This window comes from Liolophura sinensis, chromosome 13, assembly GCF_032854445.1.
Source record: "Liolophura sinensis isolate JHLJ2023 chromosome 13, CUHK_Ljap_v2, whole genome shotgun sequence".
Lineage (NCBI taxonomy): Eukaryota > Metazoa > Mollusca > Polyplacophora > Chitonida > Chitonidae > Liolophura > Liolophura sinensis.
The window spans coordinates 24,222,497-24,248,220 of NC_088307.1; the positions used below are offsets into that span (position 1 = coordinate 24,222,497).

General features: G+C 37.2%; 2 protein-coding genes across 3 annotated transcripts in view; one reads left to right on the forward strand and one right to left on the reverse strand.

Annotated features, from left to right (window-relative positions):
• LOC135480097 (neuronal calcium sensor 1-like) overlaps nucleotides 1-1,571 on the forward strand; it is a 29,688-nt gene extending 28,117 nt beyond the window's left edge. The window contains exon 7 of the mRNA XM_064759851.1: nucleotides 1,129-1,571. Coding sequence (XP_064615921.1) covers nucleotides 1,129-1,227 — 99 coding nt within the window. The 3' untranslated portion in view covers nucleotides 1,228-1,571. The remainder of the gene's footprint in view (nucleotides 1-1,128) is intronic.
• LOC135480098 (E3 ubiquitin-protein ligase PPP1R11-like) lies at nucleotides 62-19,114 on the reverse strand. Of its 2 annotated transcripts, none has more exons than XM_064759853.1 (4): nucleotides 18,976-19,114; nucleotides 17,542-17,650; nucleotides 16,668-16,817; nucleotides 62-1,239 (listed from the first exon to the last, which is right to left on the reverse strand). In XM_064759853.1, exons 1-4 carry the CDS (start codon nucleotides 19,042-19,044, stop codon nucleotides 1,202-1,204), a joined length of 366 nt encoding a protein of 121 aa, XP_064615923.1. In that variant the 5' UTR covers nucleotides 19,045-19,114; the 3' UTR covers nucleotides 62-1,201. The 2 variants fall into 2 exon arrangements, with proteins under 2 accessions (XP_064615923.1, XP_064615924.1); XM_064759854.1 differs by lacking the exon at nucleotides 62-1,239 and adding an exon at nucleotides 9,021-15,788.
• Between the last annotated feature and the right edge of the window lie 6,610 nt (nucleotides 19,115-25,724).

Here is a 25,724-nt window from a genome sequence, read left to right on the forward strand (position 1 = left end):
CTGATATTGGTCTCGGCTGATGCCTCGCCCAATATGAGGATTATTGACACCACATGTTTTTGTATCCTATAAAAAAAGTAATCGTGTACGTCATAAAATGCCACATTAACTCTGCAGGGAGACTGGTTTTAATTGTATTTGCCAGCGAGTGTGTAAAAGAAAGCAAATTGTACACATTGTGAAATGGTGGTGCCATATATATCTGCTTTTATAACAGTACAAGTGATTTCACTAAGAATACAAGTGATCATAAATAGATTTTGCTGGTTATAGCGTTCATTTCAAGTCGTTGTTGGATATTTTATTGCCAGTTCGCCATGAAACACAAAATGAAATTTATGTCGCCTAACTGTATAAAAACAAATTCATGGAAATCATATTGGGAATGTGCATCAAATGGACTTTATTTAAAGGAGAAGAAAATTTTAAGAAATAACACCATAGACTGAAAAGAGCACATTTTTTTCTATCTGGTGGTGCCTGCTGCATAACTTTGCAATTTATCCTCGCCACACTCGTTAAGCTTGAAAACGGCAAAGCTGGCATAAATCGCTGAGTCCATGGTGTCCTCCATGTTTAACACCTTGTAACTTATGCTGGGTGTGTGTTGCCCTTCAGCCAGTGAGAGTCGGCTTGATCCTGTAAACTCTGAACCCTTGTCCAACATTCCGGTTTCCCGATCGTCAAGCAGAAAACGAACTGTACTGTTCGCTACCTACTGGGAAGAAGAGTTCTACCGGAAATATACTAACTGCCCTTGGGCGGTTTCCGATGGCAATTCTCCTTCTTACACAGAAGACTTCAGGACTAGTTCTTAGGCAAATTGGAGTTGCCCACACTGGATTATAGCGCTGACTTTATTTGTAATTTATCAACTTGAGGTACATGGTAGAATTTTTTATGGCATGCACCTGCGAGGAATTGCATACTCTTTTCAATGATATTTGATTGATATTTACATTTTCTTCTCCTTTGAAGGTTGTCTTTTCTTTTAAACCACAGGGATGACAAATGCTTCATGTTTGAGAATGTTATTTCACATGAAGACCATCACTTTCAGAGCTACATATAGCTGTATGTTTAGTCCACCTGAAAACTTTGTTAAAGTTCTCATGTTTTTGTTTGCAGAATCATGATGGGAAGTTGACGAAGGATGAATTCCGGGAAGGATCAAAAGGCGATCCCTGGATCGTTCAGGCGCTTAGCATGGACAATCCCTCAAAATGACCTGTCGTCGTGCTGTGAAAAAAAGAAAGAAAAAAAAGAAAACGTAAGGTCAACGCTCTCAACCTCTTACAACCATATGGCCTGTATACACAGCTCAAACCAGAGGAATTACGTCAGAATTTGAAATTTCATTTGATTTATTACATATGTTTATATTTTACCTTATATTTGATGTTTAAATTTTGAATACTTGGCATGTTTTGTTTTTTTCTGAAGGCAAATGTGTCTAATTTGAACTTCTTTGACTGTAGACTGCGTACGATTGTGTTGTTTTGTATTTGGGTTTAATCTCACTTCATTCCTGGCTAACCGTTACCACTTGCACACCATTGTACCAATCACAGCGGAACTTATTATTTTGGGGGGGGGGGGAGGGGTTCGGCCAGAAATTATCACACAGAAGATGAGATTATCATAAAAGGTAGCCAAAATATGGATAGTGAATATCATAATGCAGATTGTTTCGGCACCCTCACAAATTTTCCGAAGTATTCTGATGGGGAATCAAGGAATCAAGATCTTGAGTGAAATCATTGATCTTAGGACCAAACTTGTGGTTTGTTGAATCTACTCCTGACTTCTCTTGACTAGCACAATCAGAATCACCACTGAAGATGCTGAAACCTGAAGACAGTTGCCAAATTTTAATAATACGCTCATTGTGTTTTCTGAAAAACACAGACAAATGTTAGATTACAATTATTATATTGTTGAATTGTGCGTTTAATTTATAATTCAATATTCAAAACATCAAGAAACTTTCATGAATCCTTCAGATTGTGATGCAGGGACTTAAAAGTTTTGACATCAAGACAGTTTACATGACAACGTGTTACTATGATCAAACCAAATCTTTTCACCAAATCGAAACTGTTTTTGTCTTCCCAAACTTTGGACATTTTGATAACAAATAGTTTTCAATGAGTTTTTTTTTAGAAATATTTAGAAGTTCACATTATGCATCTGAGGCATCTGTGGTGTGTGCAGTTAAACTAACATGAATCAAAAATACTGAATAATTGCAGTATGAAACTCATGACGTGATATTTTGATAGTTCCATTGTGGAACTCGTGACTACAGTTTTCGATTACCCTGCATGGACTCAACCTTTTTCGGTGCTGAAGATTACAATTATTAGATTGGAAGGCAATTTATCTTTGCTTCACGGAATAAATGTGTTTTTTTTTTTTTGATTCAGGCTGAGAAAATGTTTTCAGATTACAGTTAAAAAAACACAAGATGAACATGAGAAAAGATTCTAGAAACAATGACTTGTTTGTATTAAAATAAGTTTAAACTAAAAAGTTCTCTTTTTTTGTTGAGAAATTTCATCAAGGCATATTCACTTCAGTGTTAAATTTACAGCATTTGTATTGACAGCTGATTTTTTTCCAGACATTAGTTTTTGTGTTACATGTAAAATTCTCAAAATGATTTGCAAGATGTTAAACTAGGGTTACTTTTTATTACTCTGTTTTAAAGAATACTTTGTTTATTATGTTTATTTTCTATGTACACATCCTTGATGTACTGGTAAGGTGCAATAATTTATGAACAAACTTTTTTTTATGAAAAAAGATTTCTTTTACATGTATATGTGAATGTTGTGATAAAAATTTAAAAAAAAAACAACAAAAAAACGACACCAAAAACAAAAAGATGCCCAAAAACAAATGATTGTGCTTTAATGTCAGCAAATATGAATGTTGCACTTGCATTTTTCTACACCTTTCCAGTGGTATGTTTCAGTATCTATCAGTACACCTGGTTAGAAGGATTTCATCAAAGTTTATGGTACTACAGATCCAGTTTTAAATGAGCACATATTTCTATTTTCTGTTTGCGGTGACCATGTGACACGAGTAAATTATATTTTCTAATGCATTTAGGTGATGTACACACACTGTATTGTTTGAGAAGTTTGAGACTGCATGGTTAAGTTCCATGAGCTTTGTATTGTAAACTATATTTGTATATAAATACATATGTACTTGTCTTGTGCGATACAGTCTGTGATGGTAATAACCTGTTCCAACTAGTGACTTTAGTCCCAGTAGGTTATCTCCCTTGATGCAATGCCCTTCCTCAGACTTTTTTCTTTTTCTTATTCACTCTTTACGGTCCTCTAATCCCAGTTTCCCTTCAGAGGTACAAATGTACAGTCACCTGGAAATACCAGTGTTTGATTTAAACTTCCGTGCGAAAAAGTAAGTAAGTAAAAAGATTGTTTGTCAACGATCAAGGTTCCACAAACAATGAGAGCTGGGAAACCAGCACATCCCTGTGAACTGAAAGAGGGATGGTTTGAGTGTTAAAGAATAAGCGTGCTTTAGGGACACATTTAGCATATTGTTTCCTGGATACAGCTGTTAGCCTACATGTATTATGCTAAGCTTGTCATGCAGTTCTCATGCAGTATAGGGGCCTCCGTGGCTCAGTTGGTTAGCGCGCTAGCGCAGCGTAATGACCCAGGGGCCTCTCACCAATGCGGTCGCTGTGAGTTCATACTGGCTCCGGCCGTACGTGGGAAGGTTTGTCAGCAACCTGTGGATGGCCGTGGGTTTCCCCCGGGCTGTGCCCGGTTTCCACCCACCATAATGCTGCCCGCCGTCGTATAAGTGAAATATTCTTGAGTACGGCGTAAAACACCAATCAAATAAATAAATAAATAAATAATAGCATGCAGTATAATTGTTAACCTCCAAATCCATACTCAGTATTTGTACCTTTTGCGAATAGTCAGATATGGCCTCTATTTTTTTGTCTACTCTCCTGGGGCCTGCTTTACTAAGCTGTCGCAACACAGGTCATGGTTTCCATGGTGACGTATCTGCTCAGTATTTTGTGTCATGGAAGTTAAACCAAGTGTAATTTGACGTAAGTTTAACCCTCTTTGTTGAGAGAGCCCCTGTTGTTGTGAAGGTACTTTGTTATGGTGCTTGTATGTATCTATATTTTATATCTCCTACAGTGTAATGTATTATTCCTCAGCCCTGTGATTATAACATGTGAAAGTGACTTGTACCACATAAATGTTCATAGTTGACATTTTGTACCACATGATTCTCTGTGACTGGTATTTTGTACCACATGGTTGTGTGCGGTTGGTGTGATTTTACCACATGATTGCGTGTGGTTGGTATTTTATACCATGGTTGTGTGCCTTGGTGTTTTGTACCACTGGCATGGTTTAGTACAGGTGGTGTTTTGTACCACATGATTGTGTGTGGTTAGTGTTTTGTACCACTTGATTATGTAAAGTTAATTTTTTGTACCACATTGTCATACTTTCTTAGCATTACTGCTGTACAAAATTGACTTCTGTATGAATCAGGTAGTACATACATTTGCAACATTACATGATGGTACATGTGCAACGTTGCTATTTGTACCACATGATTGTAAACTTTTGCTGTTTGCATTACATTATAGTTTGTAAGTTGGTGTTGGGACCACATGGTTGTTCATTATGGCTGTTTGTACCATGTACTGTCGGAATGAGAAGTTAGAAATTCCACCACACTGTAAGCCTGTTGTATTTGTTTGGACAAGCTTTTTGATTGATGTATCCATGGTCTGTGCATCAATAAGCATGTTTACCTGAATGACTCTACTACCCAATCATTTCACCCCTGCAACAAACACCTGTCTCTGTTAGTTCCTGTGATTTAAACAGACACGCTCAGTGAAGCATTCCAGTGTATTTATGTACTGTAAATCTTCAACCTTTTGAACCTCACACGCGCTTTTTTTTTCATTGGAATTTATGCATACAGTTATTATGAAAATGATGCTGAAATGATTTGTTTGTGTCACTAAATGTGCACATTATTTCTCTGCACCCATCATAGTTCTCTCAGAATGTTGCAAAATATTGGTCAAAGTGGGTGGTTGAAAAGGTTGTTAGGGTAATTCCCATTTTTTCAAATGTACATGAACTTGGGTCTGAAAAGTTTAATTTGACCTTGCCTACCATTGAAGCAGCCAGATGGATTAGTTTAATTTGTTTTAAAACCATGTGCCCATGATATTAATATGAAACGGATACAGAATTGATGTTGATTGGCCGACAGCTGAGATAGGGCTTCCTGGGTTAAATCTTGCTGCCTTGGTCACGCTTGAATAAGGGTACCTAAAACTCAGCTTAGGCAAGGCATAGTCTGGGCTTGCCTATCTGTCACACCAGCCAATTAGAATCGATTTTGTATCGTTTTAATTCAAGGGAATGCAATGAAGGGAAGTAACTCTGCTAAATGCTTTACATGAGGCACTTCATTGAAGATGTATCACCAAAAATTTGTAAAACCATATTTTAATTTCATAGTCAAATTCTCAGTACTGTACGTAGCTTTTGCCATGTGCTTTTATGTATGGAAATTTTGTATATTATAGCTAGTATAATGACACATTAAGTTTCATCTTGTACATTTTACATGTACTGTTACTTGGGAACATTATTCAAAACTTCTGCTCAAACTAATTTCCTTCAAATTTCAACTCTAGACAATTAGGTGATCCTGCAATTGCAACTTTATATATATATATTATATACATGATAACATATTCCTGTGATCTCTACAGGGAATAACAACCAATGCTTTTGGGAAATAGCTGTTGAGATCGCTGATTTTTCAGAGCTGACTGAAAATGTTTACAATGATTTTGTTATTGGTCTTTGCAATTAGTACGTTAGTTGTCTGAAAATGTCTGCAATAAACATGTTCGTTATTAGCACTTTGTTACTTGTAATTGTGTTTTGACTGACTGAATTTACAAAAGCCCCATGCACCCAGTGAAAAACTTCTGTTGTATGAATTACAACATTTTGTTGCAGTGTTAAGCACATTTGCTCTATTGTATGGAGCATTTGTTGCTTGAACTTGTTGTGCGTATTAGCATCATTTGTTGTATGGATACAACACCACCTGTTGTATTAATGAATACATTTGTTGTATTAGTTAATACTTTTTCTTGTTTTGGTCATTAAACACATTTGGTGATATTAATTATTACATTTGTGTAATTAGCTAGAACATTATTTTTTATTAATTAAACATTTGTTTTATTAATTAGAACATGTAAAGAGCAAATTCCAGCTCGCCTCTTTTTAGTGTATTCTTGGGAAGGTACACCTTTATACTTGGTTTTTGTTTTGTTTGATATTGATTTCTGTCCTGGTGAAGGGTAGTCTAGGACACAGTCATGCAACTGTGAATAATCGGCAGAAAGTTCGTCAGCCATTCAACCTTTTAGTTGATTTGGCATTGGTATCAAGTGCAATCATTCCATCACAAGTTACGGCAAAATTTTGTGGTAAAGTATCCTCTTTAGTTATGAATTTCTTCTCCCAATCTATAACCTCACCGTGATGTTTTAACAGATGTTTGGCTGTGGGATTGGCGGCAAAATGATGCATGTAAAAATCTGAACTGACTGCCTTGCATGTTTTATGTTTATATATATATATATATATATATATATATAATATGACACATGATTTCTTGTCTTCATTCAGGTTCTTGATCATATCATATGGGTCAGAGTTCTGTCCATCAAATATTATTTATTATTTCTGTTAATTAAGTGTATGCTCCAGCATGAAAGAATGAGGAGGGGAAGAAATTGCATTCCAGAACAATATTTAATATTAATATATAAAAACTTTTTATATATTTCACAGGTTCATGTGACGCATGTCCATATGTAGCCAGTATATTTGTTCACTGACCTCTTAAAATGTAGATTAACTGTGGAATAAGTAGCAGTTGTAAGGTTTTGTGCATATGTGACTAGAAAATACATACCAGTATGGAAAGATTTTGGAAGATGGTAATGGGAGGGGACGGGTAAATACCAGGTAAGAGCACCAGCATGAACAGCTAGCTGGGTGTAAGGTTATTCTTCCTGTGCAAAGGCACCTTTCTTTCGACCTTTCTTGAACAATCATGATTTTCTGAATTTCATTTTTCATTTATGAATTACAAAGCTATACTGTTGGGAGATCGAATGCCATACTTATATTTACTTATTGTTGACAGTGGTAATCTTTTGTGATGGAACCCTACCTTCATATGCATCTGGTCCTCCATTATTTTATCGTCAAAAGTGACAAATTATTTATTATTTATATGTTCCATTTGTACCAAAAAATGTAAATGCAATGCCTTTTTATCATGTTTTAGATTTATACACTTCCTTGTAACTGTTTGGAACTTGATGTCATACTATATAATATGAACTTTGTGCAGTAGTCTTTCACAATTAATATACACTCTTTATGCACTGCAAAAGTAATACATAGCTAAATGTCTAAAAAAATAGTAGTAAATACATGTAAATTATATTGAACGTTTATAAAATTTGTGCTCTGTTTTCAGAAAATGCTATGACATTGTATTGTGGGGGGGGGGGGGGCTAGGAGGGTGGTTGAATTTTTTTGTCAAGTTTCAATTCATATTTTGATCCTGGATGATATGGTGCGAGATCACCAAGTTTACTGTTTATAAAACCACGTTAGATAACAAACTGTCTTATTTACTTTATATACAAAGTACATATCTCTCTTTCCTTTTGAGAGGTTTATCATTTATTTATTTATTTATTTATTTATTTATGAACTGAATTTGAGTCTTTTAAAAAAGGGTCATATTTATTTACTTTTATCTTCTATTTGTAACCCTTTCTTTGTCTTTCTGTTCAATGGTTGTGAATAAAGTCAAATCTTCACACCTTTCACTTTCATTTTGTTGTGGGTTTGGGATAAAATCAGGAAGAAAAGATGGATACCTATGAAAGTTTCTTTGAAAATCCATGGACAAGCCTGGACAATGTCTGTGGTAACCATGTACAAGACTTGACAATGTCTATGGTAACCACGGACAAGACTTGACAATGTCTTTCAAAACCATGGACAAGCCAGGACAATGTCTTTCAAAACCATGGACAAGCCTGGGCAATGTCTGTGGTAACCATGGACAAGCCTAGACATTATCTGTGGAAACCATTGGCAAGCCTAGACGGTTTGTGTGGAAACCATGGACAAGTCTGGACAATGTCTGTGGTTACCACAGACAAGACTTAACAATGTCTGTGGTAACCACGGACAAGCCAGGACAATGTCTTTCAAAACCATGGACAAGCCTGGGCAATGTCTGTGGCAACCATTGGCAAGACTAGACAGTTTGTGTGGAAACCATGGACAATGTCTTTGGAAACCATGGACAAGCCTGAACAATGTCTGTGGAAAGCATGGAAATGCATGGACAATGTCCTTGGAAACCCTGCCCAAGACTGGAAAATGTCAGTAGAAACAATGGACAAGCCTGGACTGTGGAAAACATGGAAAAGTCTGGTCGATGTCTGTGGAAACCTTCGTCGTCACATGACTGAAAAATTGTTGAGTACGATGTTAAACCCCAATCACTCACTCACTCACTCACTCTGTGGAAACCCTGGACAATGTCTGTGGAAACCTTGGGCAAGCCTGGACAATGTCTGTGGAAACCATGGACAAGCCTGGGCAATGTCTGTTGTTGGCATGGACAAGTCTATATACAGACAATGTCGGCGGAAACCATGGACCGTTTATTGGCATCTAGGCCCTATGAACAGTAGGAGCAGAGGAATCCAAAAATCTGTTTTCCAATCTGAAGATTGAATACGCACCACATTTATCCTATTCAGTGACGACTTCCTTCTTGAACAGGCAATTCTGGCAAAAACTGCACATGCACACGAGATCTACAGACATATCAGAAAGCAGTCCTCCATGTACACTTTGTGTTTAAAAATTTATTTCATCCGTATCTGAATACATATACATTTAATTCAATAAAATACTGTACACAAAAATATTTACACAAAAAAAATACTTGTTGTTGTTGTTTAGCTGCTTTCACCAGTTACATTTTTGTTGTATAGGATGCATGTGCCGACAAAACATTCATATACCCACTGTACATGTATGTGGACTTTTATTAACACTGCTTTGGTCTGAAATGAGGACATGTACAGACTAATAAATTAATGTCAACTGTTGCCAACTGGGAGAAAGAGGTGAACAGAATGAACCACTTGCGCATGATTATCTCAATTTCGATTTCAATTTCTATGCTTGCAAAGCTTCCACTGTTTCTAACTCCTATTACTGATGGTCATATCTACCCGTAGTCCCAATCTGGTCTCTCAACACATCGAAAGAAGAGATTATGGGTATGTAAGAGATCCTACACTGTATTGTATCAAAATGTTTAAATCGTGCCCCTGTGAAAATGTACGGTAAATGGCCTAAACTTTCGCCCTAGGATTCGGATCAAGTATCCCTGGATGCTCCTCCCGCCAACAGTTCATGTTTTCCTCAGTTTTAATCAGAATATTGAGAGGGATAAATTTTCGCAGCCCATCACCCTACCCAAATTTGAAAGTTTTTTTGGCCCCAACTCAGAACGTGCGAAAGTAAAAGACATTAACTCAGAAGCGAAAGTTACGTCGTTTACCGTAGGTCACAAAAAAAAAAAATTGTGAAAAGCTGCTGCAGACCATGACATAAATTTTAAATATTGATACACACTGACAGACACGACGTTCTCACAACGGACTGATATCCTGTGGTGTTACGACCCAGGCGGTAGGGTGAATCTTCAGTATGGGTGATGTCATTTTGAACAAGGATGTGATTCTGTTGTTGTAAATCAGTGGGTCACTGGTAACATTCAGATGACTGCTTAAATCACAGTACATGTATACGGACATGTCTAGGCATTGGTCGGCAGGTGTGAACTACTAAAGACACACCAAGAACTGTTTGGCCATGTCTTTTCCAATACCAAAGTCTGTGCTAGTCTAGTTAATAACTTATAAACCACATTATGCCAATAAACATCACTTTTCTTCATATTTTATGTACAATATTATCGATATGTACAAGTACGCATATAATTACATGTATTTCCAAAGTTTTCTTAAATTTAATTTGCATACAATATATACACAGTGTAATAAAAATCACTAATTTTGCAGAAACATCATTAAATAATTAGTCCAATTACCGTAAATGACCTAAAATTTCACCCACAAAAGTGCATTTTCAGAGGCAAATAAATGTCACAAAATATTGTTTTCCGTCCTGAAACTTAAAATTTTCCAGTAAAATATCACCTCACGTTCCCAGCAAACCTCAAAACACCTTTCTAACATCAATAGAACTTTCAGAATCAGGAAAAATGGGCAAGTTAGTCATGGAGGAAATTTAGGGTCATTTAGGGCAATACAAATAGCACAAGTAGAGTGTACACGCATCTCTACTGTCATATCATTCTCTAGAATGTCTAGCTATCAGAATCAAGCATCATCACAAAACATACAGTGTGTAGTTAAGAGGGAATGGCTTACATATACCTTTTCTTGTGCAAGAGAGATTTGGGTACAAGCTGAATTAATCACCGTTCTCTTGTGATGAATGATTATATTAATCAGAAGTACATTTTACCCCACATTTTCGTGTTCAACTGGAAGTACATAAATAGATAAAAGTGTGCCACACTCTCTTTATATGATTCCCCAACCAGGTACATGTACTCTCTCTCCACACTGACTGATGCAGTCACAGCAATAGCCAATCTGACGTTTCTATTCATGGACAAACATATCACGATGCTTTCTGGTGAAACTAACAGTACCTGTTGATCATGAGGCTACCATTTTTTTACCCATAATTCCTCAGTACACTTTGTGTATTTTCAAGTGAGGGAAGAGATCTGAGGATGTACAGACACGTGAACTACCACATGACACAGTGGCATATTTCTCTATGTATTCCTGGCATATCATAAGTTACTGGTACTAGCTGGTCTACTAAATGTCTCTCGTAAACGCAGGAATGCTCATTTATTTATTTGATTGGGAAATTTTTTTTTTATGCTACACCCGAATATTTCACGTATACGGCAGCCACGAGCATTATGGTGGGAGGAAACCAGGCAACCACGACCATGCGCAGGTTGCTGGCATACCTTAGCAAAGAGAAGACAAAAGCAGAAATAAACAACACACTACTAATTTGAGCCTAAATTACTTCAGGCAGAAAAAGTATCCCCTTATGAACACAGGGTCAGTGACTCAGAAGCCTGTACCTCCGTTCACATTGTGCCATTTTCCATATTGTCTTATTTCCGATTGCCTTGTCATATTCAGCAAGTCAACAATTCAAAATGAGCTCTTTGAATACAGCTTCTACTAAGAAAACAGAAAATGCAGCATATTTCGTAAAGGGGATATAAATATTCCAGTGATTGGAAAACTATGCAGTAAAGTGTACTCTGGAACTTTGATAACAATGACTAGTTTAAATACACAGGAGTATACATACAGACGACTGATCATCAACAACAGTAAATGACCAGAAATTTGACCCCAAGAAGTGCCTTTTAAGATGGGAAGTAATCTGACATACCACTAAAATATTACACTCGACAAAAATATAAACAAGGTAATTTTTATATTGTGTTCTCTCAGTACTAAATAATATTTGGGGGCATGTTTCAGGAAAGGTCAATTTAGCACACCATAATTCTTCAACCTTTTCGCATGTTTGCAAGGTGTTGTTTCAGCCACATTCTGAAGGCATTATTCTGTGTACATGTAGACTCATAAAACTATACTTTTTTCTGAAGCCCTGAAATTGGCCAATCCAACCAATGTGGTTATCTCCCTTAAACTTCAAACTCAGTACACTTTTCGTTTGTTGCCAGTTGGATATACAATCCGAACTTCGCAACAAACCTCCAAACCTCTAGAACAACATAATCAAGCAAAATGTGCAATCTTGCCATGGGAAAAAATTTTAGGTCATTCACCTTGCATATGCATGTAGGAAGTGTGCCTAAATATTCACTGTAGATCACACTTCCATTGGATAGTTTTCTACGCTATATACATCAACATGTACAATGTCCATACAGTAGTCACATTTTTGTAAACCACTGATAAAATATATACATATAATCACCAGCAATGTTCAAAATAAACCTCTCTCACTCCCCAGCAACACAAAAAGCTGTCTTCAGCTTAACATGTGACCGTTTTCCTCATTTTATGTTTGACGGCAAGAACTAATTTTTATTTTCTTCTTAATAACAGTTTAGATATCTATTATGTGTTAAACTACAAATGTCAGTGGCTATTCGCAACTCGAGCACGCTATCAGTTGTGATGTGAAAGACTGCCTTTTGTAAGTTTCAACTGTTGTTTTGTGATTTTGTCAATTTTTCCTCATGAAGACATATTAACAAAAAGCCCAAAAACAGAAAAATCATTAAAAGACATGGAGATCAGACAAAATCAAAATGTGGATTTTCAGTTTTATATTTATTCCAATTTTGGATTTTTCAGAGTTGGCTCGCACCTAAAACGCAAAATAAAACTGGTGTCGCCGAAGCATAATACAGCTTGCAGATCCTGGAGCCATGTCTACTAAAATTTCTGTCCTACAATAAATACAGCAAGGTTTTCAACATCTTCTATACCACAATACAAACCAACAACAACATAGCTTTGTGTTTATAGCTTAATCTGCACATTCAAAATTACTTATATAAAATCACATTAAGGGCCTACAACAGGTTGTTCAAGATGCCATACTTCCTTACTTGAGTATTTGGACACAAAATCCATATTTCGCTAATGAAATCAAATTTTCTGTTTTCATTTTATTTCATAAAAACATTTTAAGAGATAAATATACATGTTACAAGCCTTAATATGAAGCCGATAAAACTGCCTCACCACCTGACATTGCCTTCACATTAACAGGTACTTAATTCTGCAAACAGTGTCTATATAATCAGTAACATCTTACTTGAAGTGAAAAAAAAACCCCCAAAAACGTAACTGACACTGGTGCACAGTCACCTTGTGACAGGTGTAGCTGTTCTTATAACATATGTCCTGAACGTTCACATATACCGATAGTTTGAAGCTTTTACCTCATCATGAGCCAGTAACAAGTTTATCAAACTTTTGTGTTCTGGAATTCAGTTGACTGTTTGTTGCCTTTATCACCCTTGTGATAAAAGTCAAGGAGAATCGGGGAAGGGCAGCATACTCATTTTATAACACCACCATCTCACAAGTTCATGTGTAGATGGTCTTGCATATCTCTGCACCTAAAGATTGTTGATGGCAGATCACAGATGGATATGAAAAAGTGACGGTTTATACAGTGATGATTCTCCAACATCAGGATATTTCGTACAAAACTTCTGTCAGTGTTCTTTATGAAATTTCTGGAATAAGCACTTAAATCACAGAATCTTATAACTCATTCATCAGATGTGATAAATCTGTGACAATTAAAAGTGACAGGAAAAGATAATAAACACCAAAGACACCAATAATGACATTTTCTGGAATCTTTCAATGACAAATACTCTAACCTATCACAAGATCAGCTGGCCAAAAGAGATTAGCTCAAACACCAATGGTGTTCTTCCCAGACATTTTTCAGCGTCAAGTTATCAACAAGGAAAAGAGAATTCACCACCACTGCTGATCTTTTCCTGGCATTGTTCTTTCCCAGTAAAGAGAGACTCTCCTATACTGCTAGTCCTGCTCTCTTGGGTGTTTTTTACCATCAAGTTATCAACAAAAAAAGACAATCTAACACCACTGGTGATCTTTTCCTGGCACTGTTCATTTCCAGCAAAGAGAGATTCACCTATACTGCTAGTCCTGTTCCCTTTGGTGATCTTCAGCATACAGCTATCAACAAGCAAAAAGAGAATTTAACACCACTGGTGATCTTTTCCTGGCATTGTTTGTTTCCAGCAAAGAGAGACTCTCCCATATTGCAAGTCATGCTTCCTTCGGTGATCTTCAGCATCAAGTTATCAACAAGCAAAAAGAGAATGTAACACCACTGGTAATCTTTTCCAAGCATTGTTCTTTTCCAGCAAAGACAGATTCTCCTATACTGCTAGTCCTGCTCCCTTGGGTGATCTTCAGCATCAAGTTATCAACAAGCAAAAAGAGAATCTGACACCACTGGTGATCTTTTCCTAGAAATGTTATTTTTCTGCACAACAAGTTCTACACGTACTTCCTTGGGTTATTTTCAGCATAAAGTTATCAACAAGAGAAGAGAGAATCTGATGCCAATGGTGATCTTTTCCTGGCACTGTTTTTTTCCAGCAAGGAGAGAGTCTTCAACATCACAAGTCCTACTTTCTTGGGTTATTTTCAGCATACATCTATCAACAAGCAAAGAGAGAATCCGACACCACTGGTTTACATCCTAGAGAGAATCTGTCACCACTGGTTTACAGCCTGGAGAGAATTTGACACCACTGGTTTACATCCTAGAGAGAACCCGACACCACTGGTTTACATCCTAGAGAGAATTTGACACCACTGGTTTACATCCTAGAGAGAATCCGTCACCACTGGTTCACAGCCTGGAGAGAATTCAACACCACTGGTTTACATCCTGGAGAGAATTCGACACCACTGGTTTACATCCTGGAGAGAATTTGACACCACTGGTTTACATCCTGGAGAGAATTTGACACCAATGGTTTACATCCAAGAGAGAATTTGACACCACTGGTTTACATCCTAGAGAAAATTTGACACCACTGGTTTACATCCTAGAGAGAATCCGTCACCACTGGTTTACATCCTAAAGAGAATTCAACACCACTGGTTTACATCCTGGAGAGAATCCGACACCACTCCTTATTTTTTTAGGAATGTCCTATAATCGGGAAGGGAATCTTACACACTACTAGAAACTGTGTCCTAATGTTTTCAGGATGGTTTCACCAGCACTGGTCATACCTTGGTGACTGTCAGTGTCAGGTTTATACAGTATTGTCTTGACCTTTTAGGAGCAGAGTTCCAACATCAAGGTCAATATTACCCTGGTGTATGCTTTTAGCAGCACGGGTCACACTTTACAAGTGACTCCTCACCCTTGGCCTATCAGGAGCAAAGTCAATGCCAATACATGTATTACACTGGTGTTTACCAGGATGGATTTAGCAGTGCTTGTCATACTTTAAAGGTGACATTTCACCTCGCAGAAGTGGGTTCCAAAGTCAATGCAGAGAGGTACCTGGTGTTTTTCAGGATGGATTTAGCAGTACTGGTCATAGTTGACCTTTCACCTTTCAAGAGCTGGTCATACTGGTCTTTATTGGTGACCTCTCACCTTGACCCATCAGAAGCAGAAACCAAATTCAATGTCAATATTACACTGGTGTTTCTCAGGATGGATTTAGCAGTGCTTGTCATACCTTATAGGTGAATTTTTCAGAAGTTGCTTCTAAAGTCCACACTGACTGGTCTTTGGTGGTAATCACAAAAGTTCACTTAACAGGTAAAGAGAAAATATAACACTAATACTGCAACTTCACCACCGTTTTCCAGTTACTTTCCTTTACCTTGCTGAAAGGGGATTCCAATCCCTGATGCTGATATTTATCTCTTTGTTTTAAATAAATACATGTATTAGTTCCTAATAAATGTTAATGTGTTGTTTGTTAAGGATCAGCACTGTGTGATGGCCCTGAAAACATAACAAAAAAAAAAAAAAATCAGTAATCACTACTAGTGTGACCTAACAAGTTTTTAAAAAAACTGACAATTAAAAAAGAATGAAGTTTTAAAAGTTGTAATCATGCGAGTTCAGTTGCCAGTAGCATTCATCCCATTCTCATGAAATTACATTAGCATATTATTCTCCCTAGTTATGCTTTAACATTGCAGAAGTTTGCATTGAATAGCACTGCCTTATGTAAATTAGATTACAATCTTTATAACTAGCATTTCTAAAAGAAACACTGTGTCGTCGTTTACACAAATTTTTTTTCACCACATTTTACCTTCTCCTTCAAATGATATCTTCTCCCTTAAATTAAATCTAAGTTGTGAAGCACTAGAATAATATCAGATCCCACATCCATGATGTAAGGAAGGATGACAACAGGGAAGATATATATAACAGGGAAGATATAAATATAAACAATTGTCGTGTTAAGCTGCACATCACGGCAATGCACGGCATCTAAACAACTAGCTTATGTTCCTGTTTAATAGAAATAAATGTAAGAAACATCAGCAACTAATCTAAATTAAGGGGTGCAAGGAGATCAGTGCAAACCTGATTTCCGCAATACCGCAACACAGGCAGGTAGTGGGGCCAAACGATAAGGCACTGTTAAATAATTCTTTGATGGCAACACTTAAGTTTTTCTGATAAGAAATCAATTAAATCCCACAAAAAATTCTTAAGTGGTCCTATATTGTTGAGGAATAAGTCAGAACGAAGCAAAACGTGTCACTTCAATACTGCTAAACTTTAGGTGAAATGCAGTAAGCATTTGCAGGAGGTGGTTGCTCTTACAAGTACAATATGAACTTACAAAATGAATCTACATGTACTTACCCACACTGTCGGAGCTTTCCTCTGGTATATCTGCCCTAAAACACTTTTTACGATGACCACGGCAGTGAGATGTACAGTCATGGTCATCTCCGTCCTCGTCTTCAGATGATGACTCTCCGAACAACTTTGGCTTCTCATAAATACAACAGCCTGGAGAATACAAAGATCACTGATTTAAACACACTAAAAAAACAAAATGCAGGAAATATATGGTTTTTATTTCTTAATACACACTTTTAAAATTTGTCCTAACCTATAAAAGTACAATGTAACAAAAATATTCTCAGCCTTGTTCTTTGGGGTTAAAAATGGCTTTCTTTATTCTCAGTCCAGGCAATAAGAAGGCTTTCAATGCCAAGAACTCACAAGATACGAGTTCAAACCCAGCCACTGACATTGTGTAAGTGGAAAATTCTTGAGTATGGCATGAAGCAAAAATCAACTAACTAAATAAATAAGTACACCATAGTTGCTACGTCAAGTTAACAATGATGGCTGTCAAAACAACTCTGTTGGGGGACAAGACTGAAAGAGGAATGCTAAGCCAATCAGTTTCCTTGTAGTTCACCAGTGACATCACTTTAGATCAATGTTTGACCACTGACAGAAAATATAGGTAAAATAGAGAGGTTATTTATTCTACTTATAAAATACATATATATCCCAAGCTATTTGGGGCATAATTTTCTTCGCTTCCCATATACAGGACATAATCATAATCTGTGTTTTAGTGTTACGTTTCATTAATTAGGTTCTTTTCTCACATAAGCATTTTTGTTGTTCTTCAATACATGTATCTTTTGCAGTATTCTTCTTAAATCTGATCGGTAATGTCATCATCACAACTGTTAATTTTGAAGTTATCACTACGTACATTTTGACTTTTTCTTGTTCATATGTTCATTATCCACGGTGTCGTTTGACCACTGGACCTTCTTGTCATTTTTTGGTTTCTTCAGCTTCAGCACGAGTCTGGGACTTGTCTGCAAACAGAGAAAGTAACTTATGAGCCAAGGAGGAACTAAATACATAATTCTTTCATACCAGATCTGCCAAAGACTTGCTGTCAGTGTGTATCAAAGAATGTTCTGACATGATTAGGTTTGACAAAATGTTGGTTTCACCGGTGAAGGATGGACCCAGGCCAGTGTCAGAGAGAATGCCACTTCACAAACTGTGCAGTTACCTGTAATTTTCAGATATACTCAGGCCGGCAGTACAGCATATCACTATGATAATACCGATCAAAGTGGTTTGCAGTGAATGTATTTTTTTATTTACTTGACTGATGCTTGACGTTGTTCCCAAGAATACTTCATTTGTACGGCGATCAGCATTATGGTGGCAGAAGACTGGACAGAGCTCAGGGGGAAACTCACAACAATATGCAAGTTACTGATTAACCTTCCCACGTATGGCTGGCGATGAAGCCAGAATAAGCTGATAAAAATTTACGTTAATTGCTAAATTATTGCCATGGAGACACAAGTGCATGACTGGTAATTTAGGCTAAATTTTAGAAACCTTGACAAATTGTGATAGCAAGTGTTCCAGAAATTAATGTGACCAAAAGACAGTGAGTTAATTAGTTTCATCTGTGAGGATAGTAGATTAAGAAGATAATATTGGAGATTTAACCTTGACAATGACACAGATGTTCTTTTGTGAGACGGGGATGGACTCAGGTGACAGTCACAATGATGCAATGAATGGCAGAATTTTAAAAACCTGGGCCAAGTCGTTCAAAAGGGTATTAAGACTTAAACCTGGGATTACCTTCAGTCCAGCCTAAAGTGCCATTTATTTTGTACTATGATGAAACTTGTATTAAGACTTAAGCCTGTTTAACTTTAATACACTTTAGATTCTACCTTGCTGGCTTCTTCTCCGGCCGTAAGTGGGAAGGTCTGCCAGCAACCTGAGGATGGTCGTGGGTTTTCCCCAGGCTCTGTCCGGTTTCCTCCCCACCATAACGCTGGCCGCCGTCGTATAAGTGAAATATTCTTGAGTATGACGTAAAACACCAATCAAATAAATAAATAAATAAACAGATTCCACCTTGATGGGACTAGTGCTTGCTCAGTAGAACGATGGATACCAGTATCAGTATAAAATTTTAAATTAAAGTAGCAGAAGTATAGGAATCTACCTCACACTGCCAACTACTTTACTACTTTACTCGACAAAATAGCCAAGTCATCGATTCCTGAGCTGAAAACCGCATCATTTTGTTGTTGTTGTAATGTTCGTAGTAACGCTACTTGTTCATTCACACGACGTCTTTCGTGAATTTTGTGGTTAAACTCACACTGGCCGACTCTTGCACTGTCTCTGTAACTGTTATCTCATCAGTCTGTGGATGGTTTGCTTCAGCCATTGCGATAACATCAAATCAGTTTTCTTCTCAATCAGATGACAGATTCAATGTTTTCTTCTCACACCACCAGATGTCGCTACAACCGGATGTGAAAGAGATCAGAGTATCTGGCACTGCCACAACATGTCAGTTATTGTATAGCCATCTCCACAGCGCCCAAACGCCGTGCTGTAGGCCTTCATCTGAAATCTTTGAACTATCTTTCTTGGCGCTCAGCACAAGACGAATATAGGCTAAGTACTGGTAGGTCTGGTGTCTGTGCAACATGACTGGCTGAGGCCTGCATCTTTGAAATGGCGTTCCAGTGATGCAGCACTATATGTCGGCATTGGGTCCAGTCAGCTACATTGAAAGAAAACAAGGTTAACCCAAATCGAAAAATTAGGAATCGAGTCTGGAAAAGGTCTTCGCAAAGACTGAATCAGTTAAGCCATGCATTTAAAAAAAAATATTTATTTATAAAATTATTTGTATAATTAATCATCATCATCAATCATTATTTATTTCATCTTTACAGCAATGAAATTAACGTGCAAATTTTTGCATCATGAATATTCGTGATCTTGGGAGGGAGCTTGGTTAATAGGAACGCAGGTTGATCGTAGCGTCTCCTGGAATTTTATATTTCCTTTTTATTTATTTGATTGGTATTTTACGCCGTACTCAAGAATATTTCACATGTACGACGGCGGCCAGCATTATGGTGGGAAGAAACCGGGAAGAGCCTGGTGGAAACCCACGACCACCCGCAGGTTGCTGGCAGACCTTCCCACGTACGGGGTGGGTGGGGGTGGGGGGTGAGGAAGCCAGCATGAGCTGGACTTGAACTCACATCGACTGCATTGGTGAGAGGCTCTTGGGTCATTACGCTGCGCTAGCGTGCTAACCAACTGAGCCACGGAGGCCCCCCTCCTGGTATTTTATAGGAGTATGGTGTAAACATGACTTCATAGCATGTATACATATTGTTGAAAGATCAAGAAATACGATTTCCACGAGTAAAAATGGCTAATAGCGCCCATCTTTGACCGTGGTTTTAAATGGTGTAATTGATTGCAGTCTGAAGTTTGCTCAAGTGTTAATGTACGAATCTGGAACGACTATTGTTTTGCTCAGATTATGTTCGGCTTTGATCTTGAATCTATAGCGGGTATCTGAACTTCGTCGAGATCCTGTGTATATTGATGAACAGAACTAACAGCCCCTGATCCGTCAACAGCTTGAAAGATTTCATTCCGACGAGAGGCTGCGAAAACTTTTCCACACAGAAAAACACTTTTGTTGAAATCTAACACATTTGACTTGTGTTGTTTTCAATCAAAACAGAAATGCATTAACCCAACGCAAACAGGTGTTAAATAAATGTGAAATACACATGTTTGTGTTACAAATAATAAAACACACACTTGTGTTGAACTTCAATAATGTGACTTATGCATATCATAACTTGTTGGCCTGAATCGGAGGGTTGTTTTGGCCTTAGTTTTGAGGCTTGTTTTGAAGGTACATGTGGGATGATGTACATTATTGTATTACTGAAGAAACATGAAAAAAAAGACAACAGATCAGACACCCTAAGTTATTTAGAAAAAAGATCGAGTGGAAAGAGACTTAAAGGGCCTCGGTCGTTTTTTTTTCTTGTGACCCACTTGGTAACTCTAAAATCAATTTTCAATAAAAAATTCTTACGAAGCCATAGAATACGCCATTTTGGAGAAAAAGTGAACGTCGCTTCACTCGTACCCCACCTAAAATTGTTCAACGGCAAATTAAGGGAGCTTCGTGTTAAGAATGAAACATATGGGGATTCATTCTATACAGGGAGTTGTCAATTCAAAATGTTAAAAAGACTCTACTGGTGACAGATTTTTTGGCAAAATGTCGATCATGCAGCAAAAATCCAATCTTGCTATTACTTGGGTATCCCAGATTACCTTTGCACTAAATATCAGCCTTGTCTGTGCATGTGTTACCTTTCAAAAAAGGTTCGTGAAAATTTATACCCCTGGTCGCCGTATTTTCTGTACAAACTTTAAAACCATTTTTAAATTCGCACAGGACCGCTTCGGAGGCATATAATGTTAGAGCGTCCGCCTCGAAGTCGGAAAACCCCGTGATCAGACCCAGGTTGGGTCATACCAAAGACTTTAAAGGTGGTACTTTCTGATGCCTCGCTTGGCACTCAGCACTGCATGAAAGGTTAGAGCAAGGAAATGGTTGTCCCAGTGTGAGTATAATGTGACTGGATGGGTTGTCATGTCTGGTGTCTTCGTTATGCTACTTCAGTGGCGGTAACACTGTGGCAGCATGGATTTATTTATTTATTTGATTGGTGTTTTACGCCATACTCAAGAATATTTCACTTATACGACGGCGGCCAGCATTATGGTGGGTGGAAACCGGGCACAGCCCGGGGAAAACCCACGACCATCTGCAGGTTGCTGCCAAACCTTCCCACGTACGGCCGGAGAGGAAGCCAGCATAAGCTGGACTTGAACTCACAGCGACCGCATTGGTGAGAGGCTCCTGGGACATTACGCTGCGCTAGCGCGCTAACCGACTGAGCCACGGAGGCCCCGTGGCAGCATGGACTCACCCTACCACAGTAACACTCGATCAATACACTTACGCACACTTAATGACTCCACGCGTTCATATGACTGAAAAATTGTTAAGTACGACGTTAATTCCCAAGCACACATACATATATTTCAAAATTATAAATAGTGCAGGTATATGAGTAATACGATAATTTCTGAAAGGCAATAACTGTGTTAATCTTGGAGAGTATGGAGAAAAAACTATTTTATTAGTGAATATGGATATTTTTGGCCAAAAATCTTCTGTATACAAAATGTAAAAAATGAAGCAAGCATCAGTAGAAAAGCCATTGGAAATGCATATGGAAATACCTTTCTTCTTTTGTTAGAGTTATAAATGCAGTCAAGTGTTTTCATCCTGCAGTGAGCCCTACAGACAATACCAATAATGTATTTAGTCAATGGCGGCAAAACTAAGGGTCGGGTCACACCAAAGACTTGACAATAGTTAATGTCCCAATAAGTGCTTAGCTAAATGAGGTTTATGAAACTGACCTCAGGACTGGTTGGCCCGGTGTCTGGTGTCTTCGGTGTGATATTTCAGTGACTCCTCGTGATATAACTGGAAAAAGTACGACGTATAACCCCAACTACACATACATACATAAAATCTTTTCATCGGTTATGTGAAAAATCCTTACGTATGGCACTTAACAACAATGAAATATATTTAAAAAATGCAAAACGATACAACAATTTGTGCAACATATATTTTATTATTACCATAACAATTCATGGATGGGACCACAATCTGAAGGGCTGCTTCAGATATACATTTGAAACACGTTGGGGAGTACAAATTATTGTGCACTCTAAAAAGAAAGTCTGATATATTAAATGATCAAAAAAAAAAAATTACTTATGGTCACTACATGTACACATTTGTTTTACAACTTTGTAATTAAAGAATTTTTTTTTTATCATCTGAAAACGTATTAGCTCAACCTATTAAAAGGGTGTCCAAATTTGAAAACTGCATTTGGCCCCACAGGAATACAGGTATTAAATGGGGGAAAATGAAACAGAAAACAGATATTCTTAACGTCATATACAACAAGTAAATTCTTTTCTACCCGACACCATTAGGGAAACTGTGGTTTACATTATATACATGTAAATGAAAAAGTAAACGTATGCCAGAGTGACTTAACACTTTTAAATATTATAACATAGGCATTAGCCATATGCAGGAAATCCGTAAGCCTTTCTCCACGGGCAATTTCTCGGATGTACATGAAACGACAGGTCATCCAATATCATTAAAGTCAGATCTAACTTGCCGCTTCCTGCACTGACTTTAGTCGCTTACTAGATCTGTACACTCATGATATCGTGGCCTATCTCGTCATTTTTAACCGTTGATCGAGTAAAGAATGACGAGATAGGCTACTGATATTGTGAGTGTAACTAGATCTGATGCATTTTACATCTACATACATACAGAGCCTATGCCCAATACAATGGTTGTTCGTCCAATTAAATGCTTGCTACCATTTTTAAGAATCTTTCACTCCTCCTCACATAGTTTTGTTTTGAAAGAATGGTTATGATTGGTGCTACGGACATTTCCATGATTCATAGCGGGTGTCATGGAACAAGCCGAACGCTGGTATACTTTGGATCTAGTTTCCCCTACAAATGGGCAATTGAGTACGAGGAGGGGCCACTAGATTTGAGACTGATGTCTCACCCGTGACCACTTTCACAAAAACAGTGCTTTATTCTTTTTTCGAAATTAAAGTTGTTCCACACAGCGCCGTAAGACGAAAGGATTCACCATGGGGGAAATTACGTAAATTATTCGAGCACAAGGGTTCTTCGTAAGGGGGAGGAGTTAATAATAATATTGAGCTAAATGGGCAAAATGTTGATTTTCGTCCATTCCTCAAGTTTAAAGTACTACAGGACTCTGAAACTATCATACCTCTAGGCTAGATACATTCAGATTACTTTTCCGACCTTGAATATCTTATCTACAAGCTATATTTTTCATTTTCTATGCTAAATTCTTCTTTATTGCCTATCTCCCGTTGTCAACATGCGCTTTGTATTCTAGTCACGTGACCAAAGACTACAAACGTCAGCGGTCAGTAATGGCAGGTTTCTCACTACCCAGACTCCCATACCAGTTGGGACAATTGCAGGGGCAGCACACACATTTCTTCATACATGTGAAATTGATTTACGGTCATTTTAGCCTTCTCTTCTTTCTTTTTTTAGCATTTTTAATAATGTTTTATAAGTATTTATTTTTTTTTTCTCTTTTCTATTGTAAATACTTTATCAGTAATGAAGCTTGTCTGTACATTCATATACACATATATATTTTAATTACTATGCTTACTCTGCCATGTTAATTCCGATGCTTTGCCCTTTACACCTTTTTGGTTTTTTGTTTATAGTTGTCCATTTACATTTATTTACATAATATACTGTACATGCTTGAAGAACTTATTTGCTGTTCACAGAAAACATTGTTAAAACTATAATTTGCAACTTATCTACTCATTGTTATAGAGGTAGTAAAAGAAGGACATTTTTGTGGCTGGCAGAGAAATGTATATATATTGGGACATATCTAGAAAAACATTGAAAGCTCTGATCCCAAACTTTACGGTTGACATTGTAGCCTTGCATAAACACATTTTGCGAACTGCAACTAAAAATGATGGTTTCTGAGTCTGTGAATGAAGGAAATTTGTATGGAACTTAAATTTTCATTCATAACCCATCATATTTTTGTTCAATTTACTTACTAGATTTAATACAGCTTGCCTAGTTTGGGTGCTTAAACATTTTCCAGAACTAAAATGGCTCCAGATATGGCCCTGGCATAACATTGCCAACCTCTGAAAATAAAGGGCATCATTTTGTTGAATATTGACAAAACGACCTGCATCTCGAAATTGATTAGTACCTGTATCACGTTTTGATTCAAAACAATGAAACCTGTGGCCTTGTCCAAACACATTGGACACTTCCTTTGTTTTATTGCAGTTACCGCAGCGTATATGCAGGGAATGAAGCCATTATTTCTTAAACACATCTACTTTCTTACTTCACGTTGTTAGTGAAAAGCAAAGCAATGATTCTTATTTACGGATAAACAAGAACCAATCTTGCATGCACTTAAATCTCTTTGATTAAGAAATAATAATAATAATAATAATAAAGTTTTACCTTTTACATTTCTTTCACATTTTAATTTCTTGAATCCTTACCTGTTTCACTAGCCAGGATAAAAAAAACGATTCACCTGACTTCTGACCAACCTTTCTTTCCCCCCAAAAAAGGATAAGGTTATGCCCAAAAAAAGAATTTTTGTTGATTACAGTTTTGAAAATATAGGTATAACAAAAGCTAAAATTTCTCTAATGTCTAATGTAACAAACTAGGACAAAGTAGTATATTTACATGCATATACATGTAATTGCAATATTCTCACATACTTACACACTAATTGTAATTACACTGTACAATTAGTACGAGTTCCATGTGGAATCAGTTCCGTTTCTATCACATGTATATGTATACCTGGGATCGGATTGTATTTCATCACCATACTGAAGGATGCAGGCATTTCTATCCCATACAGCATGTATGTATGATGGAGAAACACTCATAAAACTTTTGCAAGTCTTATTTCTTTAAACTTTTTCATAATAATGTCAGTAATGTACATGTATTTCACCTAAAGTTTGGAATGTAAAAATTCACTTTCAAAAGTATATAAAGGTTTTAAGATTATTCGTTTGATTTATTTTTTTATTTATTCCATTGGTTTTTTATGCCATACTCAAGAATATCAAATGATACTTTTGATGCCAACACTTATGTTTTTCTGATAGGAGATGAATCGAACTGCACAAAAAATCTCTCTTGCATTAATCAGAATCAGGCAAAATATGTCACTTGAAAAATGCTAAACTTTAGGTGAAATACAGTGATACATAGACTAACTTCGAAAGTTACCAATAATTGACTTATCAAGTTTTACGCCACAAATTTTGAGGCTTGTGAGTGGAGAAACCCAGGTACTCCCCCCCCCCCCCACACACACACACACACCCCAATCTGGCA